General features: G+C 46.2%; 1 protein-coding gene across 2 annotated transcripts in view; it reads left to right on the top strand.

Annotated features, from left to right (window-relative positions):
• The first annotated feature begins 2,670 nt into the window (after positions 1 to 2,670).
• LRRC1 (leucine rich repeat containing 1) overlaps positions 2,671 to 19,723 on the top strand; it is a 122,147-nt gene continuing 105,094 nt past the window's right edge. The window contains exons 1-3 of one of the 2 annotated variants that reach the window (XM_036916361.2): positions 2,671 to 2,760; positions 2,858 to 3,066; positions 3,186 to 3,852. In XM_036916361.2, coding sequence (XP_036772256.1) covers positions 3,694 to 3,852 — 159 coding nt within the window. In that variant the 5' untranslated portion in view covers positions 2,671 to 2,760; positions 2,858 to 3,066; positions 3,186 to 3,693. Of the gene's footprint in view, positions 2,761 to 2,857; positions 3,067 to 3,185; positions 3,853 to 19,723 lie in introns of those variants that run through there. The other variant, XM_036916362.2, reaches the window with a different exon arrangement.

Here is a 19,723-nt window from a genome sequence, read left to right as displayed (position 1 = left end):
AAGAAATTTCCAAATTACTTTCCAAATGTGGTTTTACCATATTTCACTGTCATCAGCAATGCATGAATTCCAGTTGCCCCATATCTTTAGTAACACTTGACACTATCAATCTTTTTATTTTTAGTCATTTTCATGGATAGGTGGTATTGCCTCAGTTTAAAATTAACATACTGTAACCTCTGAATCCCCATTCTGCCCCTATTCTGACAGCTATCATTTTGGACTTTCACTTTAAAAATAATTAATGATGGCAACCACGTTTAAATATTAACAACAGCATTACAACCACAACATTAACTGAGCATTTATCTCATTCTCCTAATCTTAGAGTATATGTTTTATGAGGGTAAGACCTATCTGATTCTGTGAATACAGCACCATGCCTGGTGCATAGTATGTACATTTATTAGTTATTTGTTGCAGTATAATAAATTACCCCAAATCTCAGCAGTTTAAAATAACAAACATTTATTGTTTCACACAGTTTATGAGGGTTAGGAATCCAGGAGTAGCTTAGTTGAGTGGTCCTAGACCAGGGTCTATCATGAGGTTGCAATTAAGCTATTGGCTGGTGCTATAGTCATTTGAATCCTTGACTAGAAATAAGAGGATTGGTTTCCAAGATTACTCACTCACATGGCTATAGGCAAGATGTCTCAGTTCATTGCTGGCTGTTGTCAAAGTCCTCAATTCCTTATCCGTGGACCTCTTCACTGGGCTGCTCAACAGGGTAGATGGTTTTCCCAGTGAGTGATCTGGGAGACAAAGATAGACGTTGACTACACAGACCAACCAGGAGACAGGAATGGTTGGGGCCATTCTGAAGGCTGGCTGATACCGAGCATAACAAATATATACTGAACTGATGTGTGCCTGACACTCTGCTAAGCACTTTACTGATATCATCTAATTTAATCCTGATAATAACCCATAGACCACTGTCCTCATTTGAGATAAACCTGAGATTTATGAAAATTAAGTAACCTGTCTGATTCTACAAAGCTGTTAGGTGGCAGAGCCAGAGTTCAAAACTAGACCTCTTTAAACCCATTTTAAACTGTCAAAATGGTTCACACTGAAAATGAATTAATTGTACTATTCCAAAAAGAAATTAATTTAGACTTTTAAACTGCTTATATTGAGGCAAACTCCTTTGTACATAAGAAATGAAACTAGAAATTATAGCAACAGGGAAACCGTAGAATTCTTCAGAAAGATAAAGAATTGGTTCCCTGTTCTCCAGTTGACAAGGTGTTTTAGTGTTTTTTCTCTTTCATATTCTACGCAGATCCTTGGCAACAAGGAAAGTCAAGATTTCTGCCACCGACTTCCCACAGAGCCAACACAAATGTACTGATCATTTAGTTTGCATATGACACTTCGGTAGTTGCAGGGACCTATAGGAATCCAGGAGCAGCTTAGTTGAGTGGTCCTGTGAGACAGTACCTGCTATCCAAGAGGTCACAATCTCCTTGGGATGAAAGTGGTACAGAAGTAATTGTAACACATGGAGAAGCACACAGGGTATGTTTATTGAGGTGTGACTTTTTAAAAAAACAGCCACATCTTTAAAACACATTTGGTGCTTATTAAAATAATCTAGTGTGATAATCTCTAGGAGTCAACAGAAGATTAAGATAGGGAAGCCAGGCCTTCTTTATATTAAATAGTTGGAAAACTTGCAAAGACAGTGACTTGTTTACCATTCCAAATTCAGTCTGTCACTCAGGAACCAGTTTTCCACTGTAAGTGGCACAGAATGGGTTTCTGGAATGCAAGAATGAAGGAAGCATGGTTAAGGTTCAAAGTCCAGGTGGCCTTCCAGGAGGATGTGGGAGTCAGACCAGGACCAACAGAGAGTGGAGTAGATGGAGTTGAGGGATTGGCTGGAATTAGAGTTAAGGTGATAATGCTGGGGTATACACGAAAGGGACAAGGCATTGGTACTCAGATCCATCTTCACTGACTGGGAAGAAAGGATCCCTTTTAGTAGAGTTAAAATGATGAAGTGTCCTCCTCACCACTCACCTGCAGGGAAACCGTCCCAGGTGGAACTGAGAGAAGAGTTCTTCGGAGCCGCATATGCCTAGCAAAAACTAGTTTCAGACCAAAATATGCGGCATCCACGGAGCATGCTCAGCTTTCAGTGTCCTGCAGAAATGCGGATTCCGTGGTTCCAGATTTTAGCTTTCGCAGCTTGAGGTCGCGTGAGCCGCGGTGGGTGGTGGAATGGCAGAGGCCACAGGTGGAATCTGGTGTTTGAGTACACTTGAAGGGGAGGGTGTGAGGACTAGGGGGCGGCTGGATGGGGATTTAGAGAAGACTCCTAAAAATACAATCCATCAATGCAATTGGCTCTGACCTGGTCAGCAACCTTTCATGAAGAAGCCAGTTTTATTATTGTAAGATAGGAAAAGAGAGGTAGTTCTGGGTTCTGGATAGTCCGTGAACATAAATCAGGGGCTAGGGAATAGTAGTTATCACCCAATAGTGAGCCTCCTCGGTCCTCCCCAGCTACTTTTCGCTGGGCTGCAATCTATCCTTTGAAAGATACTGGGCGTTGGAGAAGATTCGCAGGAACTGAATGGAGGATGCTCACCAGGCAGCTCGCTAGCGATCTGTCCCACCTTCCCCTTTCTTCCCTCCTCACGTCCAGAATATCGCGGGCGGCCAACGTCTGGACAGGCTGGAACAGACGCAGAAATCACCTTTGCCAGCTCCTTTTTACATTTGGTCTCCTGTTGGGGTGCATCCATTTATGTGAGAATCTCGCAGACCCTCTGACTCCTATGCTTTTGGTGGTATGGGGAGAGGTTCTTGTTATTATTTCACTGTATGTAAGTAATGATGATTTCAGATGCGCTCCCAGGCACACCCCCTGCGGGCGGTGCCCGCTCACCAGAGGGCATGACGAGGGCCGGGGCGTCGTGCGGCCGGGGGGCGGCCGGCTTGCGGCCGCTGTGAGCAGCAAGCACACAAGAGGCACGGAAAGCGGCAGCCAGGGCGACGGAGACACCTCAGAAACTACACCTCGTCTCGTGCCAACGGGAGCTCGCGGCGCGCAAGGTACGCTTCGGGGCGGTCCTGCCTGACCCCGGAAGAGAAAGTTGTTTTGGGGAAGGGGAGCCAAGAGAGGAGAGCGAGTTAAGTAAAACTAAAAATCAAAGTTGTTCTGCTCCCCTCAGGCCGCCTCTCCTCTGCCTCAACTTTACCCCAAGCTCTTTCGGAGTCTGGCTTCCTTGGAAGGCCAGACGCGACCCCAGTCCCAGGCTGAGCAGGGGGACTCTGGGGGTCGGACCCTCGGGTTTCTCGACCCTCTCGCGATCCCGGTCGCCAGGAAAACCCGGAGCGGAGCATCCCCGGGGTCGGGAAACGCCCTCGCGCGCGCACTGGCGCGCCTGCGCAGTCGCTCGGCAGCCGCGAGTAGGAAGCTCAGCGCGGCAGTAGCGGCCCCGGCGGCGCGACTAGAGGGTGGGAGGGGACGCAGCGGTTGGCGGGCGGGGGCGCTGGGACGCGGCTGGGGCTCCCGCCCGAGGTTCCTGGAAGCGTTTGGGACCGCGAAGCCTGGCGCGAGGCGCTTAGCGAGCACGGGAGCCAACGAGTGCTGAGTGGGCAGCTGGCGGAGCGGAGCCGCCGGGCGTCGGGCTCAGAGCCCGGGTCTCCGCGGCTCGGGACCGGGCGGCGGGGGCGGCGATGTTCCACTGCATCCCCCTGTGGCGGTGCAACCGTCATGTGGAGACCATCGACAAGCGCCACTGCTCGCTGCTCTACGTCCCCGAGGAGATCTACCGCTACGCCCGCAGCCTGGAGGAGCTGCTGCTGGACGCCAACCAGCTCCGCGAGCTGCCCGAGGTGAGTGTCCGGCCTCACCTGCGCGCCGCCCTCCGGGAGCGCGGCCGAGCCTGGCCGGCCCTCGCCTCCGCCTCCGCCCCCGCGTCCTCTCCCCTCTCCCCCTCTAGCACTTCCAGACCGGGCCGGCCGGTCCCGCAGGAGCCACCTCTACAGCATTCACCTGCTTCTTTCTTCCTTACCGCGCCTACCCACCAGTAAAAGTTCCTTTTCATTTTGTACAAAGCGAGCGACTTGATGTTTCCCAAGTAGAGCGAAGGCTTGTGCGCTTGGGGAAACGTTCTGGGCTAAGTAGTTTAGATACATGTCTAGGTCCCAACACCTGGCACTTTGTGCCCTGGCAGGTGAGGGCTGTGCCCGGGTGGAAGGACCGGGCGCGGTATCCGGCTCCCGGGGCAGTCCCCCTGGCCCCTCATCCCCGACCGGTGGTCGGGACGAATTTCCCTTTGGCCAGAGCAGGTCCGGGAGGAGGTGGGCAGCGCGTAAGTGAACTGCACTATCTCGGTATCTGCGGAGGAATGTGCTCCGGACCTTATCTCTGGTGGGCAGTGCCCCGAAGAGCTGTAGCTTGGCCAGCCTGCCTTGGCTCCCTGACAAGCTGCGAAGTTGGGGGGGAGTGAGGGGAGAGGAGAGGTGCCTGACGAGCTGTGGTCAGGTGCCCAAGATGCCCGCCTCTCGGAACCTGTCTGCGTGGACCTGTTGCGTGGAAGGGCCGCGGTGAACGTCAGCAAGGCTGTGTGCGGCGAGCCAGCCCTGTAGCCGCCTCTCCCCCAGTGGCCCCATTCAGCCTGCTGACTTCTGTCCTTGCAGTGATGCGTTACTTCTTCAGAGCTGTTTACGTGAACGAATCACTCTTTTGCGCCTAACTTGTCAAGAGACACCTGCTGATTGGGCTTTAATGGAGGGACTGCGAACTTTTAACCTTTGAGCTTGCGTCGGGCGCTTAGCGTGAGTAATTCTTAAGGAGGAAGGTATCCCAAATCCAGGGTGTGCAGGAAGTCAGCGTGCAGTGATCCAAAGGTGTGCAGGAAGTAGGGAGATTAGCCTGCTGGGAGTTGGGGAGAGGACCTGAAGGCCTGAGCACCGGAACTCACATATCTTGCTCGTCCTTTAGTTAACACAAAGCCACCACACTGTCACAGAAACACTCACTAGTCAAACGTTCTGGCTTGTTAGAATGGCCTGATGCGTTCTGCAGCGCTGACAGTGTTTTAAAAAGCAGAACAGTGTTTCTCTTAATATTTCTTGTTATTCTTTTTGGATCAACTTTCTTTGGTTCGTGTGGAATTGGATGGTTTGCTTTGTGGAATCCTGGAGATTATCCTCACTAGGATTTTGGCAGAGCCCCCCAGGCTTTTTTTAGCTTAGGAGTAGAAAAGCCATCCAGCAACTTCAGGCATTTGTTATTTTACCCGCAGTTTCAAACACATGGTTTTGTCTGCCTTTAGCTTCCTTAAATTTGGCCTCAAAGTCATAAGCTCACTTACTGCCCTAAGTTGTAAGAAGTTTTAGGCATTGCTGTTGTCAGAAATAAAGCCTATATAATGTAATACTTTTCAAGGGTGTAGAATGAAGTTGTTAAAGATCGAGTGAAAAGCTATTCAACTAGAAAGGTTTCAGTGGCCTTTTGTGGTCTTTTTACTTATTTGTTTTCTTTTGTAGAACTGGAAGATTTCCTTGTACTGGATTGGCTTTTCACTCCCTCTGCAAAGTTTGTGGGTTTTCCTGTAATGTTGGGGGGAATTCAGCTTGGTATGGGAAATTATGGGTTTTGAAAGTGTCAGGTATTTCTACTGATCTAAATGGAAATTCCTCAGAAGCTAAAATAGTCTGATAGCAGTCTGTAAATACAGTAAATAAACAAATTTTGCAAAAGCTACAGGTGGTCTTGCTTTCAGGGAATTATTTCTCTTAGAAATCTGAGCTGTAGTTTTTAGATTGTGTAAAATCTGTTTCTTCCTGACTTAGTGTGTCTGGGTGCCTGGGTGTGCATAAACCAGACCTGAACAACCACCTTGAAAGCACAGTTACTTCATTCACAGTCAGTCTCTCCTGCTTCTGAGATGGGTTTAACTCATTACTACTGCTCGCTGCTGTCCCTGGCCCCTCTCCCAACCCCTCCCTGAGGTTTCCTCACCTGCTCCAGTGGGCCTATTGCTGACAAACCTGCAAGGCCCTTGTGGTCGTGGCCATACTGGCTGTGTGGGGTCCTCAGTAATTTGTTTGGAAGCACAAAGGGGAAGCCTGAGCCCCCTACCTCAGTAGCAAAGATACAGTCTTTAGGTGTCAGGATAATGAAAAGCATCTCCTATCCACTAAAAGGTCTGCAACTCTGATTTGTTGCAACCCCCTCGTTTTACATATTGAGACTGAGAAGTGAAGTGACTTTTTTTAGGGCTGTCCAACTGGTTAGTTGCAGAATTGCTGGTCACCCCACTGTCATGTGTCCACCAATTTCAACAGCTTGGGACACCTAGCAGGAATCCATCCTGTTAGGCTTCTCACACCCACCAAAACCTCAGTTATTTAACTCCTCCTATTTTATTCATTGCCATTAAAACTTGGCCTTAGTCATTTATTGACTCTTCATTATTTGCTAGTTGTTGGCAATACAGGGATTAAAGAAGGTATTATTGCTACCAGCTCTTCACAGCTTTGTGGGGAGACAGATGACTTTAGTACAGATACAGTGAGTGTGGAGTGGAGCAGACAGCACAGTTACCAAACCTGATGGTTGCCTAATCTCACCTTTTGCTAAACCTGCACCACCATCCTCAGTAGTGATTCCAACTGTGACAGCCTCTCAAGGGTGCTGTTGAGCAGGAAGGCTTAGGACACTCAGGGTTAACCTGGCCCCACTTGGGTGATGATAGTCTTCCCCATCTCCCTCCCCCTCTCTCCCTCCCCCTAGCTTGATCCCTTTGGGGTGGCATTAAGAGAGACAATCTGACTTTCACCTTCTCGAGGTGCTGGCATGTGTTTGCTCACCACTGAGCGCAGAGGCTGCACCAGGAGGGCCTGCTCCCTAAGCAGCTGTTGATCTTCTGAATGAGTGTTGCTGAGTCTAATACAAATCTTCCTCCTCTGCTTCTTTCTCTTACCTTTAATTTAGCATATCACTATCATCTAGCCTTTTCTAATACAGTACATGTACAGAATATTCAGTTTGGAAGTGATTTTTTTCAGGGCCATCTAGCTGGTTAGATACATAGTCCCTGTTCCCTTGAAGGTGGAGGTAATGTTCATCTGTGCAGTGAAGTTGTCTGTCTTAAGATTCTCAGCTCCCCTCTGAGTGTTTCTGACACCATCACTTTCCCCCTCGATGATGTGTACTAGTTCTTGAATACCTCCAAAGACATGTCTTCGTGTGAGCTCTCTGGCACTGGCACAGTGCCTCATCTCATAGGCGGCACGTATTCTGAGTGAATGTTCTCAGGCCTTTATAGCTTAAAAAACTGAGTTTCTTCTTGTCACCTTCTCTTATGTCAAGTCCAGTTGATCTTTGATGATGCCAAATATCTGTCCTCTCCCATCATTCTTTCCCAAATCCTGATTTATTTTTTTCCTAGCCTTCAGAGCACTAATGACTGACTAATTCGAGACCGTGTACCTGCTTACTTGTTCTTTGTCTCTCTAACTAGTCCGTAAGCCTCATGAGGGTTAGGATGTTTTTTTCATGGCTGGAGCTAGGGCAGCATCTGGTACCTAGTGGGCACTTAGATGCTTGTTGCGTGAGTAACGCCTCACATGAGTTGCTGCCCCTTTTCTCAGCCACCGTAATTCCCCTTCTACAGTCTGAATTCACTACACTCGTCTTTGGAACTGGTCAGGACACAGAGTTGTTCAGAATTTAGTGGTCTTGTCTTGCCAGGCTTCGTTCTCCATCTCTTCTGTGCTGGGCACCTTTGTCTTATCTTTTTGAAGTAAGTTTTATGTGTTGTAAACATAATTTCTGTGACTATGACTTGAGCATTTCCAGCTGTGCTCTGTTAAGAGGCTATCTAGTCCCACCTGGAATGAGTTCCTTTGCCACATTTCAGTTCAGATCTTATTTCCCGAACTGGCTTCTCTTCCCAGCAGTACCATTCCTGAGAGGGTGGGACACCCATTCTTCCTGTCTCACAGGTTCAAGGACTTACCTTGTCCTTTCCATCCACTTTGTCACTAAGCCCTGTGATTTCTTCCTTCAGAATGCCATCTTTCTTTCCATGATCTCTTGCTGCCACCTGGCTGGTTTCTCCTGGCTTCATACTGCCCATTGCTAGTTGTCTTCTGCCCAGGCTCTTCGGGCTTGTCCAGCATCCAGCGATGCTGGAATCAGGTAGCTCAAATGCTGCTCCATCGCATGGATACTTTCGTCAAGGCTTGGCTTTCTTACATTAGAGCAGTACCTGCTTTATAGGGTTATTCTGGGGACTAAAGAGATAACGCATGAAGAGCACTTACAGCTAGATACAAGATGTCTAAGATCTTTCTAGATACTCTGGCAAGACGCTTTCATTATAAAACAGTGTTTCTTAAGCTGGAGTTTGAAGACATTTTCCTGGGAGTTTGTAAGTTATTTTTCAAAATCAGAATTACAATTTTAAAGTTCTCTCAGTAACAGTTTAAAAATATCATGGATTATGTAACATCTGGAGAAATGTACAGATGAGTGGTGTGATATTTAGTGTCTGTTTGTTGAGTACTCCTTATTTGTCCCTAGCTAGCTAAGAGGGGAAGGAAGAATAGATGTATTTCTTGCAGAAATCATGTGATAGGGTCAGATAATGACTGAAAGTTGCATGAACAAAGGTTGCATGGCCATTCCTTAGAGAACAGTAATGGGTAGCTGAAGGGGTCACAGAGCCCATGCGGTGTAGGCATGCAGAATTGCCAGGCACCTGCTTCAAGGTGACGTGCAATTGTGAGTCGCCTTGCAGTGTCTGTAAAATCACCTCATGTCAGGTTAAATTAATGTTGAGTTCTCTTTTATTGGCTTTTATCAGATCTTTAAATTGTTTTACCTCATAGTTTTATAAGGACTAAAGCACAGGGAAGACACACCTAGTTTTATGTTTAGACATACTTAAATAACAAAAGTAATTTAAATCAAAGCATAGGAGAAAGGGAGTCCCAGAGTACTTCTCCTTAGTGGTGATCCACAAATTTTTCTAGTTATGGAAATACAGTTTTCATTTGTCAGATACTCTGTTGTTATTACACAGTTTAGCAGTTCAGTGTTTGTGGTTCTTTTATTTGTTGGCCCAACCCCCCTTCCTCCTCTTGTATGCCTCGCCCCATCTCCCTGAAACACACACCCACCTACACACACGCACATACTTGCTGGGTGAGGAAAGTGAGACCTAGAGAAGTTGTAATTTGCCCCAGTGTTAGTGGAGACTAGAGTCTCTTTGATTAAGAAACATTTAGTGAGTACCTGCTACCTATTAAAAAGTACAATAGCCACTACTTAGGTTTTACTGAGCTCCAAACATTGTATTAAGTGCTCTACATTAAATTATTTCTTATAAACTGAATAACAACACACTTCAGCCATTATAATTTGAGTTTTGTAAATGCAGAAACAGAGACATATTTAAGAAGCTTGTTTAAGAAACCTGTTTAAGGTCAGTTCTGGGGGAGGCATTTGACTCCAACTCCAGGTGTGCATTTATCACCTGGGAGGCCACCTGGGAACTGGCAGGCCTGGCAATGTGATGATGCTTCGGAGGGAGCCTCTGCAGAATCCCTTGGCAGCCTTGAGGCTTCTCACACTCTCTGTGGAGCTGATGGAAGGCTTTCAACGTGGTGGCATTTCCACTAGACTGGAGGGAGGGAAAAGCATGTCCTCGTTGCTGAAACTAATCCTTTCCAGGAGGCTAGAATGAGGGGTACCTGAGTGGTAGGGAGTAACCAGAGGGGGGCCTGGGGCCAGATCATAGAAGGGCCTTATTAGTTTTGCTAAGGAGATGAACTTTGTCATGTAGGCAAAGGAGTCCCCTGGAGGGTGTGTAAGCAGAGATGCAGTGCAGTTAGATCTTTGTTTCAGAAAGATCTGCCCAGGACAGAGTAGAGAATGTCGGGGACACCAATCAGGAGCCCGTTGTTGTAGCCTAAGCCCGAGGAAGTGATCCAGCACCTGTGGGGATGGACAGGGGAGATAGCTTAGTCAAAGACGTTACCACTAGGTGTTTCCTGCCCTCCGTCCTGTGCTCTTTCTACTGTGCCACCTTCCATGTTGTGAAATACCAAGTACAAAGTGTTCACCTCCTTTGTGTTGACAGTATTTTCCTCGATTGTGGGATGTGTCTGCATTCAGTTCATAAATCGCTCACTAATATACGGCCAGCATTGTATGCAGGCATTGGATTGGCAGAAAGTTGAATAGCCAGATATGCTGTGGATGGGAATAATGTGTTATTTTTGGGTTTCAGATAAATGTGGTTATCAAGTTTATAAAAATGCAGCTGCAGTAACACTGGTAACCCTGTGGGATCTATTTTTCTGAGTAATATGAATGCGAAGTATATATGTACTGTACCATGGACCTTTAGTTTCGTCATCCTCTGTTGATGCTTTAAAAGATCAATACTTCAAGAATTTTTATTATTCTGGAGGAACTCGGAAGTAAACTTGTTGCTGGCATGTCTTTTTTTAAAAAAGTAGCTCAAGTGTTTGAGAAAAAGTAACACTGAATAAAAAAACTTTTGTACAATTGACAAAGTTGAGTCATGCCAGTAAAATAGCAAAATAAACCTACTCTCCTAGTTCCCCCTGACCTCTTTCCAGGGGCTCCTGGTGAGAAGGGGGCACCTTGAAACCAACTCACAACCTTCCAGTTCATTCTCATCTTTGCCAGAATTGACAGCTTCTGTACTGTGAGAAGTGGTTGGGATTTCCTTAAAAAGAACTCTTTGCCACAGACTTGCAATTTTGGAGGTAAAGCATAGCTGATATTTACACAAGAGGGTCAGAAATAGCAGAGAAAACATTTCTTAGCTATGATGACAAAAATCCCAACCATGATCTTGCTGTGTCATGAAACAGGCATTGGGTTCTTTTAGGTGAGGGTCCAGTGAGCACTGCAGGCTTGTCTCTTTGCTCACAGAAGTCTAGGGAAAGTTTGCCTGTTGTGGGACTCTACCCAGGACACCAGGCTCAAAATGTTTGTCCTCTACTTCATACGAAAGTTATGAGGGATGATGAGATCATGGGCCAGATCTTGGTAAGTGCATAGGAGAGATCTCTGGATGTCTATTTACTTTCTCTTGGGTATTATTTAGGGGACAGGAAGGGTAATTTACTATTGCATGTATTTCAGGAGATCTAATGGGGTATGTGTGTGTTAGTATAAAATACTTTGAACTCCTGGAAGTAAGATCAAATATTTAAAAATCCATTTTTAAATTTTTTCCTTGTCATTATTTTGAAGAGTTTCCTTATCTAGGATGTAACTTATAGTTTCCAGAAAATTTGACTCAGTTGGAAGAAATTTTTTTCTGTTTCCAAAAATGCAAGAAATGGATTTTCCATGTGGTAGGTGGAAGGAGGTGTTGCACCTAATTACAGCATGTTCCAGACTGATTGCTGGATAGTGCGGCTAGCCAGAGAGGACTCTGTCTACCTTGACCACTCTAGTCACCTCCTTTCTGCAAGCCACACCCACTTCTTGGGAAAAGGTAGTCATGGGGGGCCATCAGCTGACTTGTGGAGACCAGGAGCTTGAGTTATGAAGACTGGGAAGTGGCCTCTGAACCTCTGAGGACGTGATCGGATCATCCAGAAGATGTTGAGACCTCTGAAGCGCATAGCATCAGTGCAGCCAGCCTGACTTTGGACCGTGGTGTGGCCTTGTTTCTCTCTTAGTACAGGAGTAATATGTTTTGGATGCTTCAAAGAATTCAAAGGAAAAATGAAGTGACATTTTCCATGGTTTCCTGGAAGTGATACAATTAACCATTAATAATTTCAGAATGTATTCTTGTAGGATTTTTCTCTTCATACACCACTGTATATATATATTAGTGTTAAAACAAAAAGAGAACTCCTACTATATAAATAGCTCTATAAAAAACTTGCTTGTTTTTACTTAACACTGTGTCCTGGACGTCTTCCATATTGGTATGTATTTTCAATGCACTGGTTCTGGTGCTGTAGTATTCCTTTGTATTGGATGTACCACAATTGATTTAGTTAACCATTCTTCTGTTGCTGGACATTTGAATTGTTTCTAATTTTTTTGTAATGATGAACTCTGCTGGATTAAATGTTTTTGTATGTATTACTTTGTATACCTGTAGAATGTTTCTTTAAGATAAATTTCAAGAAGCCTAATTGTTGATGGATGAAAGGTATACACTTTACAAATTTTGGTAGATGTTGCTAGATTGCCTAAGTTTTTTTTTTTTAAATCAGAATTGAATGGTGGCCTAGAGATTATAGAAATCTACCTACTTTCCAGCCGAGGAAACAAAAGCCTAGAGGGGTAAAGTGCTGTGTCAAAGCAAAATGAAAATACAGGCTGTCCGTCTCCAACTCCTCACTTTAAGTCCTGTGATCTTTTTGGGGGCTGGAAAAATAGGCCTAGAGACTGGTCCTGTCATCTCTGCTCCCTTTATCCTTGACTCTGACTCTTCCCCATAAGCCTGGAAAAGGCCTCAGGTGGGCATTAGTCAGATATTTGTTCCAGGTCCTTGGAAGACTGATATTTAATTTTTGCCTTTAGGTAGCTTTCACTCTTTAGTCAGGGAGAGAAGGTTAGTGCCATGGAATTCCTAATGTGGCTCAGTGTTACATAGATCTGCAAATCAGGAGTTACTGTGGATGCTTGGAGGAGGTTTGTTGTTACGTCTGGAAAGCAGGGCTCTGGTTTTCACTGAAGGTTGGTTCAGATGGGCTGGGAAGGAGGGCAGGCTTGGCAGACAGGAGCTTTTGAGAGGTGACACAGTGCTGTGTTATGGAGCAGAGACCCTCACTCTGGGATGACTTAGTTCTGTTTCTGGAGCAGGAGGGCAGGATGGTGTGCAGCATGTGAGGGGGGGACGTGAAGCTAGGGCATTAACTAGTGTGATGACTGTGTGCATCAGTCCCTTTGAGATGCCCAGACTCTTTTATTCATGCCCCTTTGTATCCTTTCTCAATACTTGGTGGAATGATCTTTCTAAAACACAAGTGTGATGACTGACTTCCTGCTGTATGGCTCCCACACCTGCAGCATACAACTTGTCAACATTGTTGTCCTCTGCCTACTCCTTCCACCTTACCTCCCATCTCTTGCAACTTGAACCTTGTGTTTCAGCAACAGTTAGCTGCCCTTGGTTACCAATGTATTGTTTTCATGCTTCTGGGTCTTCATTTTTTTTATTACTCTGTCTACCATGAGTTACTCTTACTCTGCTTCTTCGCCTGGCTCATTGCTCTTCATCCCGTGGGATATAGCTTAGACGATAACATTCTTCCATGAAGCTTCCCTTTACCTCCTCTCTGGTCTCTGGGGACACTTGTGGCCATTACTCTCACCTCTTTGTAATTATCTCTGTACCTCATCAAAGCGCATTTCTTAACCCACCTTTTCTTCTTTGCATTCCTGTTGCCTAACAGGGTGGTTAGCACAGAGCAGACATTTAATACATATTGGAGTAGCATTCTTGGGGAAGTGTCTGCACTGTTGGGGAGGGGATTTAGAAATGAATTTGAGCCAGACGTGTAAGTGAGAGCTTGACGAGGACTCCAAGAAGAGCTGGACTTTCTGCTGTCCTTGCATGCATGGGTGGCATCATGATGGAGTGAAATCAGCCCTGGGTTCTTGTTTTTGCTCTGTCCGACATTAGCATTGTGACCCTGGGTGAATCATAATCCCTCGAGCCTCAGTTTCCTTATCTAAGTGATGAAAGGATGGTGTCAGCCATGTTCAGGGTCCCTTTGATTTCTGACCTTCTTGGATGCTAATTTTATGAAAATTTTGACTTGATACTACAGTGCTAACCCTAGGAGAGTGGTCCCACAGTGGTGCACATGCTCTGTTGCTTAGTGAGGTTTAGTAGAACCACAAGTCTAGGCTTAATCATTATTATCAAGGATTTGATAATAAGGAGGAGCTGTTCCAAATACTTACCCTCTTGTGGTCAGTTGTTGATTCCCAGAACCAATGAAGGGAAAAAGAGCAGCAGAATTTCTTTGGTTAAAACACACAGATATGCTCACACACCAACAACCTTTGAACACTGAATTTCTCCTTCTGTGTCAGTTGCATTTTCCCAGCTTCTAGAACTGAGGTAAAATGGGCAACTTAGCGGGGACTTCTGTCTCATTAAATGAACTCACACAATTCAGAGGTGATTGTCTGAAACCACTTTGGGTTGATTTGCACATCCGAGAGTGTGTTTTTGGGGAGACTTAGTTTGGGGACTGATGTGTAAGAATATCTATGAGTTTATGTCAGACAGAGGTGGCTTTTCAAGGAGTATGTTAGGATCAAAGCTGAGTATGGCTCTCCTGCTAAGCAGTTGGCTTCCTGACTGGCCGCTGGTGTTGGGCTTCCTGGACAACACAGGTCAGGAAAGGGGCCTGGGGATGGATCTCTGCTGGACCCTCACAGACCCTCCCTCCTTTTCCCTCTTCACTCTACTTTATTGGGTGTTATCATGCTTCAGGCACTGTTCTGTCTAGCAAGGCAGATATCTTTGACCTTACCGAGCTTCCATTCTGGGGGAGGGACACACCCAGTAGAATGATAAGCAGATAGGAATTTCAGATAGTGGTGAGGGCAGTAGCTGTAGAGTGACGGTGAGCGAGGGGACCTCTGAGGTGACATTTGCACTGATGTGGTGAGGCGGCCATGTGACCATGGAGGAGGTCCTTGCAAAGGCTCAGGGATGAGCTTGGTAAGTGTGCTGCAGAAAGAGGGCCAGCGAAGTGGGAATACACAGGGAGAGGGGGAGTAGGAGATCAAGGTGAAGGTGTTGGGGGGCTCATGTATGTAGAGGTTCAGAGATCTCAGTGGGGATTTTGGATTTTTTTTTGTCAGTTGAAGTATGGCAGATCATAAGCCCATAAAATACCTGATTTATGCTTTAGAGAGTTCACTCTGCCTGGTGGTTAGAGATTAGTCTGTAGGGAGGAGCAGTTTAAGGAAGCCGGGAGACCTGGAGAGGAGGTTTTTATTGAAAGGGTTAAAGAATAGCTGGTGGTGACTTGGACTAGGGTGGTAGCAGTGAGTAATGAGATATATTTGGGGAGTATTATTAACAAGACCTAATGTATTGGATGTAGGTTTTTGGTTTTAGCAATTTGGGGGGTGGCAGAGCCATTTCCTGGGTTAGGGAGGACTGGAAAAGGGAATATAGCAGTATACAAACTGCTAAGTACTTGAGTTGGGGCATGTCTGAAGTTTTTATGAGACCTAGAACTTAGGAAGTCTGGGTAATGATAACTATAATAAAGACAGCAAACATTTTTTGAGCAATGCACCTTGAACTGTTCTAAATACTTCCCTTGATTACTCATTTAATCCTGAACAATAATCATAACTTCATTTTACATAAATAGCCTTATTTTACTGTTGAGGACACTGGGACACAGAAAGATGTATTACCTGGCTAAGGTCACATAGCTAGTAGGTAGCAGAGCTGAGGAACAAACTGATGCAGTCTAGTTTGAGAGCCATTATTCCTAACCAACTGGCCTGGCTTCCTCAAGGTCAGACGTGGGGATACCGTATTTATTTGCACCAAAAGCCACCTAATAGGCTGGGAGTTGCATATCTTCTGTGAAAGGAAACAGAGAGACACCCATGACTCCTGGGTTATTTTTGCCTCATTAAGAAAAAGCACTGAGCTGAAATTTCATTTTAAGAGTCAGGTCACCAAATATTAATGTGCTCATTTAAGTATAATATTTAAAAGGAGGCTAAGTAACTTACAGCTGTATCCTTACACACTTGTAAAGTAAAAGCACATCCATTTGGGAAAGTGATGGGAGTCTTACTGAACGTAATGAACACTGCTTTTATCATAGAAGCATTGTAATTCTGTGCATAATTACTCAGCTGTTACACGATTGCCTCTGTTCTCAAAGCATGATATCAAATGATTAGCCTCTGAGGCAGTTATTAGTCTTGACCTTAAGGGTCAGTATTAGAAAGAGGTTGTAATGTAATTCTAGAACTATACATATTTGACTATTGCTACAAGTGGGTGCTGATAAGCTTAAGTTAATAGAAAATACGCATTTTGCAATGAACTCACCTTACCTGATAGTATGCTATAGTTATTCACACACACTGTGATTCTTGATAACTTTATTCTAAAATGGCAAGAGGAGGGAGGGGGAAGGTGTTTTGTATGCCCCGTGTTTCTGGTAGCTAGTGATTCACTGAAGTTACACAGAGGCCAGGCAGAAAGAAAAGCTAATCCCACCCCTGCTTTTCAACCTTACCCATCCCCACCCCTCTTTAGTAACTTGCTGTTTAAAAAGAAAATCTGTGTAAGGATGTTTTTATAAGGTAAGTATAGCAGAGTGTTATTGCTTGTGAGGTATAGTTTATGTAGCCTATTTAAAATTATATTCTAAAATGTTTCATTTCAACTTTCAGGTTTAGGTCCAAAGTAAATCTGGCCCCAGAGAAGTGTCAGGTAGCGTCTGTGGTTTCAGCTCACTGGTGGTTTCCTGTTACAGAGGATTCAGACCTGGAGATAGAGAAGAGTGTATTGGACCACTCCTGCCAGCAGATAACAAACATCTCAAGGGTAAACAGCTTACCTAGGCATTCGGTGATGCAGATGTAAGGAGGCCTGAAGGAAGGTGCCCTTAGGGTTGGTTTACAGGTTGGCAGTGCTGGTGTGACCTCTCTGTGACTTGCTGGGCCTCTCCAGCTGCTCCTCTTGAGGAGCTCAAGCGTGGCATCTTGAGGAATAAACGGAGTCACAGGGCCCTCGGGTTCTTTTGGCCCCTGTAGTGGGAAGCAGGTAGGCAAGGGAGGCAGGGGATAGGAATGAGGGGGTTGGGAGTGGGTGTGGGGCGTTGGGTGCAGAGGCCACTGCAGGAAGGGGAGGCAGACAGACTGCGCCAGGCTGCCTGGTTCTTGCAGACGCCCTTTTCCCTCCCCGAGTAGGAGATGGCTGTTATGTCTCTCTGGTTTAACCCTCTGTCTTCTGCCAAAAACAGACCATCTGCTCAGGAAAAGTCTCTAGCAGGAATGATTTCTGTTTCAACGTATTCTTAAAAAAATACATATAAAAGCTTGTACATGTGGAAACTTTCCCAAGATTTTTTCTCACTGTGTGTCAGAGAAGAAAAATATAATAGGGTATAACAAAGATTAAATTACCAAATATGCTTGTTTTCCAAATTGCCAGATTCTAATATACATTCTAAGTACTCTTTAGTACTTTCAGATCTACTTTTTAATTATTACATTTCTGGGACCTGGTGGTCTGCTGTTCACCAGACCTCTGCGCCTGTTTAGTTGGGCCGTGTGCCCTGCTCAGGCCTCCAGGGCAGGTGCCGGGGCCTCTGGGCCCAGCCCTGTTTCCCTGCTCTGCCTCCCCTGCAGCTCCTGCCTGTCGCCAGGCCCAGCCCTACATTTGTTTGTTCCCTCAGTTTGTCACCAGGGACTTTATGCATCTCTCTCTCAGGCCCTGTGGAATTCAGTGCCTTATTCACAGGAAATGATCAAAAAAAGATTAGAAAAAAACCAAATGTCTGTTGCATGAGAAGAAATACATATATATATGTATGGAGTAGTGTCAGTCCTCAGCCATTTCTCCTTGTGAGAACTGGCTTTCCCTCTTAGTGCCGCAGGGTGGTGGGTTCTGAGGGGTGGTGGGTACCTACGGGGCAGCCTGTCTCGTGCCCCTGACTGCAGGCCTCTGTGTGCGCCCAGCTTGGCATGTTCCGTCTGCCCGCCGTCCACCCGAGAGGGCGGCGGAGGCGTGGGCAGTGGGTCAGCAGTAGCACAGAAAGATGACACACCATTAGTCATGGTGACAGAGGACGGTTGCTCTCCCTCTTGCCTCTTAGTAGAGGTGTTAATGAGGAGTAAAATGGACAAAAGGCAGGAAGTGTTTCTGATGCCCAGGGCCTGAGCTGCTCCCACACTGGGTAACCTGCCCACACCTTGGAGTAGTGGAATGAAACCTCAGTTACCATTTTGAAAATACCAATAGCACCTCTTTATTGACTGCCTGAGTATTCCAGATGCAAGACCAGGTGCTTAAACAGAATTTGTTTGGTCCTTAGTCAGCCTTATATGGGAGGATTTTTTAGGGTCCTGTTTTACAGATGAGAAAACTGAGGCTGGCTGTCTACTTGCCTAAGGTCACTCATTGGGAAATGACCTGGCTGGGTGTTAGTCCAGGTCTGCCCTACTCCAGCGAATGATGCTTTTTCATGTGATGTGCCTCTTTGGCAGACCCAGCCATGTGATGGCCTTGAGAACTTCATGCAGGTAACACACATTGAAGGCCCATGACATTATTAGGCACAGAGGATGCAAAAGTGGGTGACGGCCCCAGCTTTTGGGTTGTAAGAGTTTAGTGATGGAATCAGACAGTTGAGCCGATCATGATGAGGCCTGGATTGTGGAGCTGGAGGCATAGGCTTCATGGAGGTGGAGGGCATGGGGCATAACAGAGCCGTGTGTTGCTTCAGGAATGGGATTTAAGGAGGGAGTGTCAGGGGACAGGCAGGAGCCCCATCATGGTTGGCTGTAACGCCAGTTAGAGCTTGGCCTTTATTTTATAGGTAGAGGCGTGTCATCAATAGAGTGTAAGCCCTGGAATGCCTTATCAGACTTGAATTCAGAGAGATCAGCCTGGTGGCAGCTTGTGGATGGCTATAAGGGGAACAAGACAGGAGTCAGGGAGAGTATTTTGGGAGCAGACAGGAGCAGGATTTGGTGACTGACAGGGTTGGAAATGGAGCATCTGGTGGTTGCAGAGGTCAAGGACAACAGTTGAGTTTTTCAGCTTGAGTGACTGGGTACTGCCTTCGGAACTGGAGGATCGAGGGAAAGGATGCGTGTAGGTAAATAAAAGATCAATCCTGTTTCCGTTTTCTCAGTGAAGGACCCCAATAGGGCAATCTGCTGGGTGAGCGAGGGTGGTGGTGAAGGTGGAGTGGAAGGAAGGCTGAGAGAGGGAGCTGATGGCATTCCTGGGGGTGATGTGAATTTCTGGTGGTCCCAGCCGCCGTGGTTGGCTGTTCCCTCCAGAGTGCTCAGTTGTACAGGTCCAGGTTGGGGAAAGAAAGAGTGTAGGTCCCTGTTCCATCTAGAGAAGAGGTTGGCAGGTAAGAGGGTGTGAGGCAATTGAGGTGTCTGATGAAAGGTATTTGGGAGGCAGAGAAAGAAGGAGTTCTAACAAGGGGTGGATGGTCAGAGAGAAAATAGTGGGAATGAAGCCATGCGAGACCTCATGGCCAGATCCACAATATTGGAGTTGAAGATGGTGAAAGGAAGCAGCTCTGGGTGAGGTCATATTCCAGGGTGTGACCTGGGAGTGGATGGTGACTTGTGGTGGGTGTGGAGGTCTCCAGCCTTAAGGAAGCCCAGGAGCTGCTTGGCTTGGATGGATGAGCTCCATCTAGAGTCACAGAATCAAACCCTGTGGCTTGTGGACTGTATAAGATGAGGAGGTCTGGGTATAGTAAACATATGGCCAAAAAAGAGCACATGCCCCGTCTGAAGAGGACAACAGTCACCCACTGCAGCCCGGCCCCATAAGGTGGGATGTAGGTCTGCTGTTACAGCCTCACTCAAGCTTTTATTTCCCCTCTGGAAATCAAGATTTACTGAGCAACTCAAAAATGCACTGGTTGTCAAGTGTGTAGTCTGGATTTGGCTGTGTGGGCTGCCTGTTTGGGTCCTTGGCTCTACAAACACCTTGGTGTTCCT

The sequence above is a fragment of the Manis pentadactyla genome, chromosome 16, assembly GCF_030020395.1.
Source record: "Manis pentadactyla isolate mManPen7 chromosome 16, mManPen7.hap1, whole genome shotgun sequence".
NCBI classification, from domain to species: domain Eukaryota; kingdom Metazoa; phylum Chordata; class Mammalia; order Pholidota; family Manidae; genus Manis; species Manis pentadactyla.
Note: the sequence above shows the minus strand (reverse complement) of the source record. Positions and strands in the feature narration are given on the sequence as shown.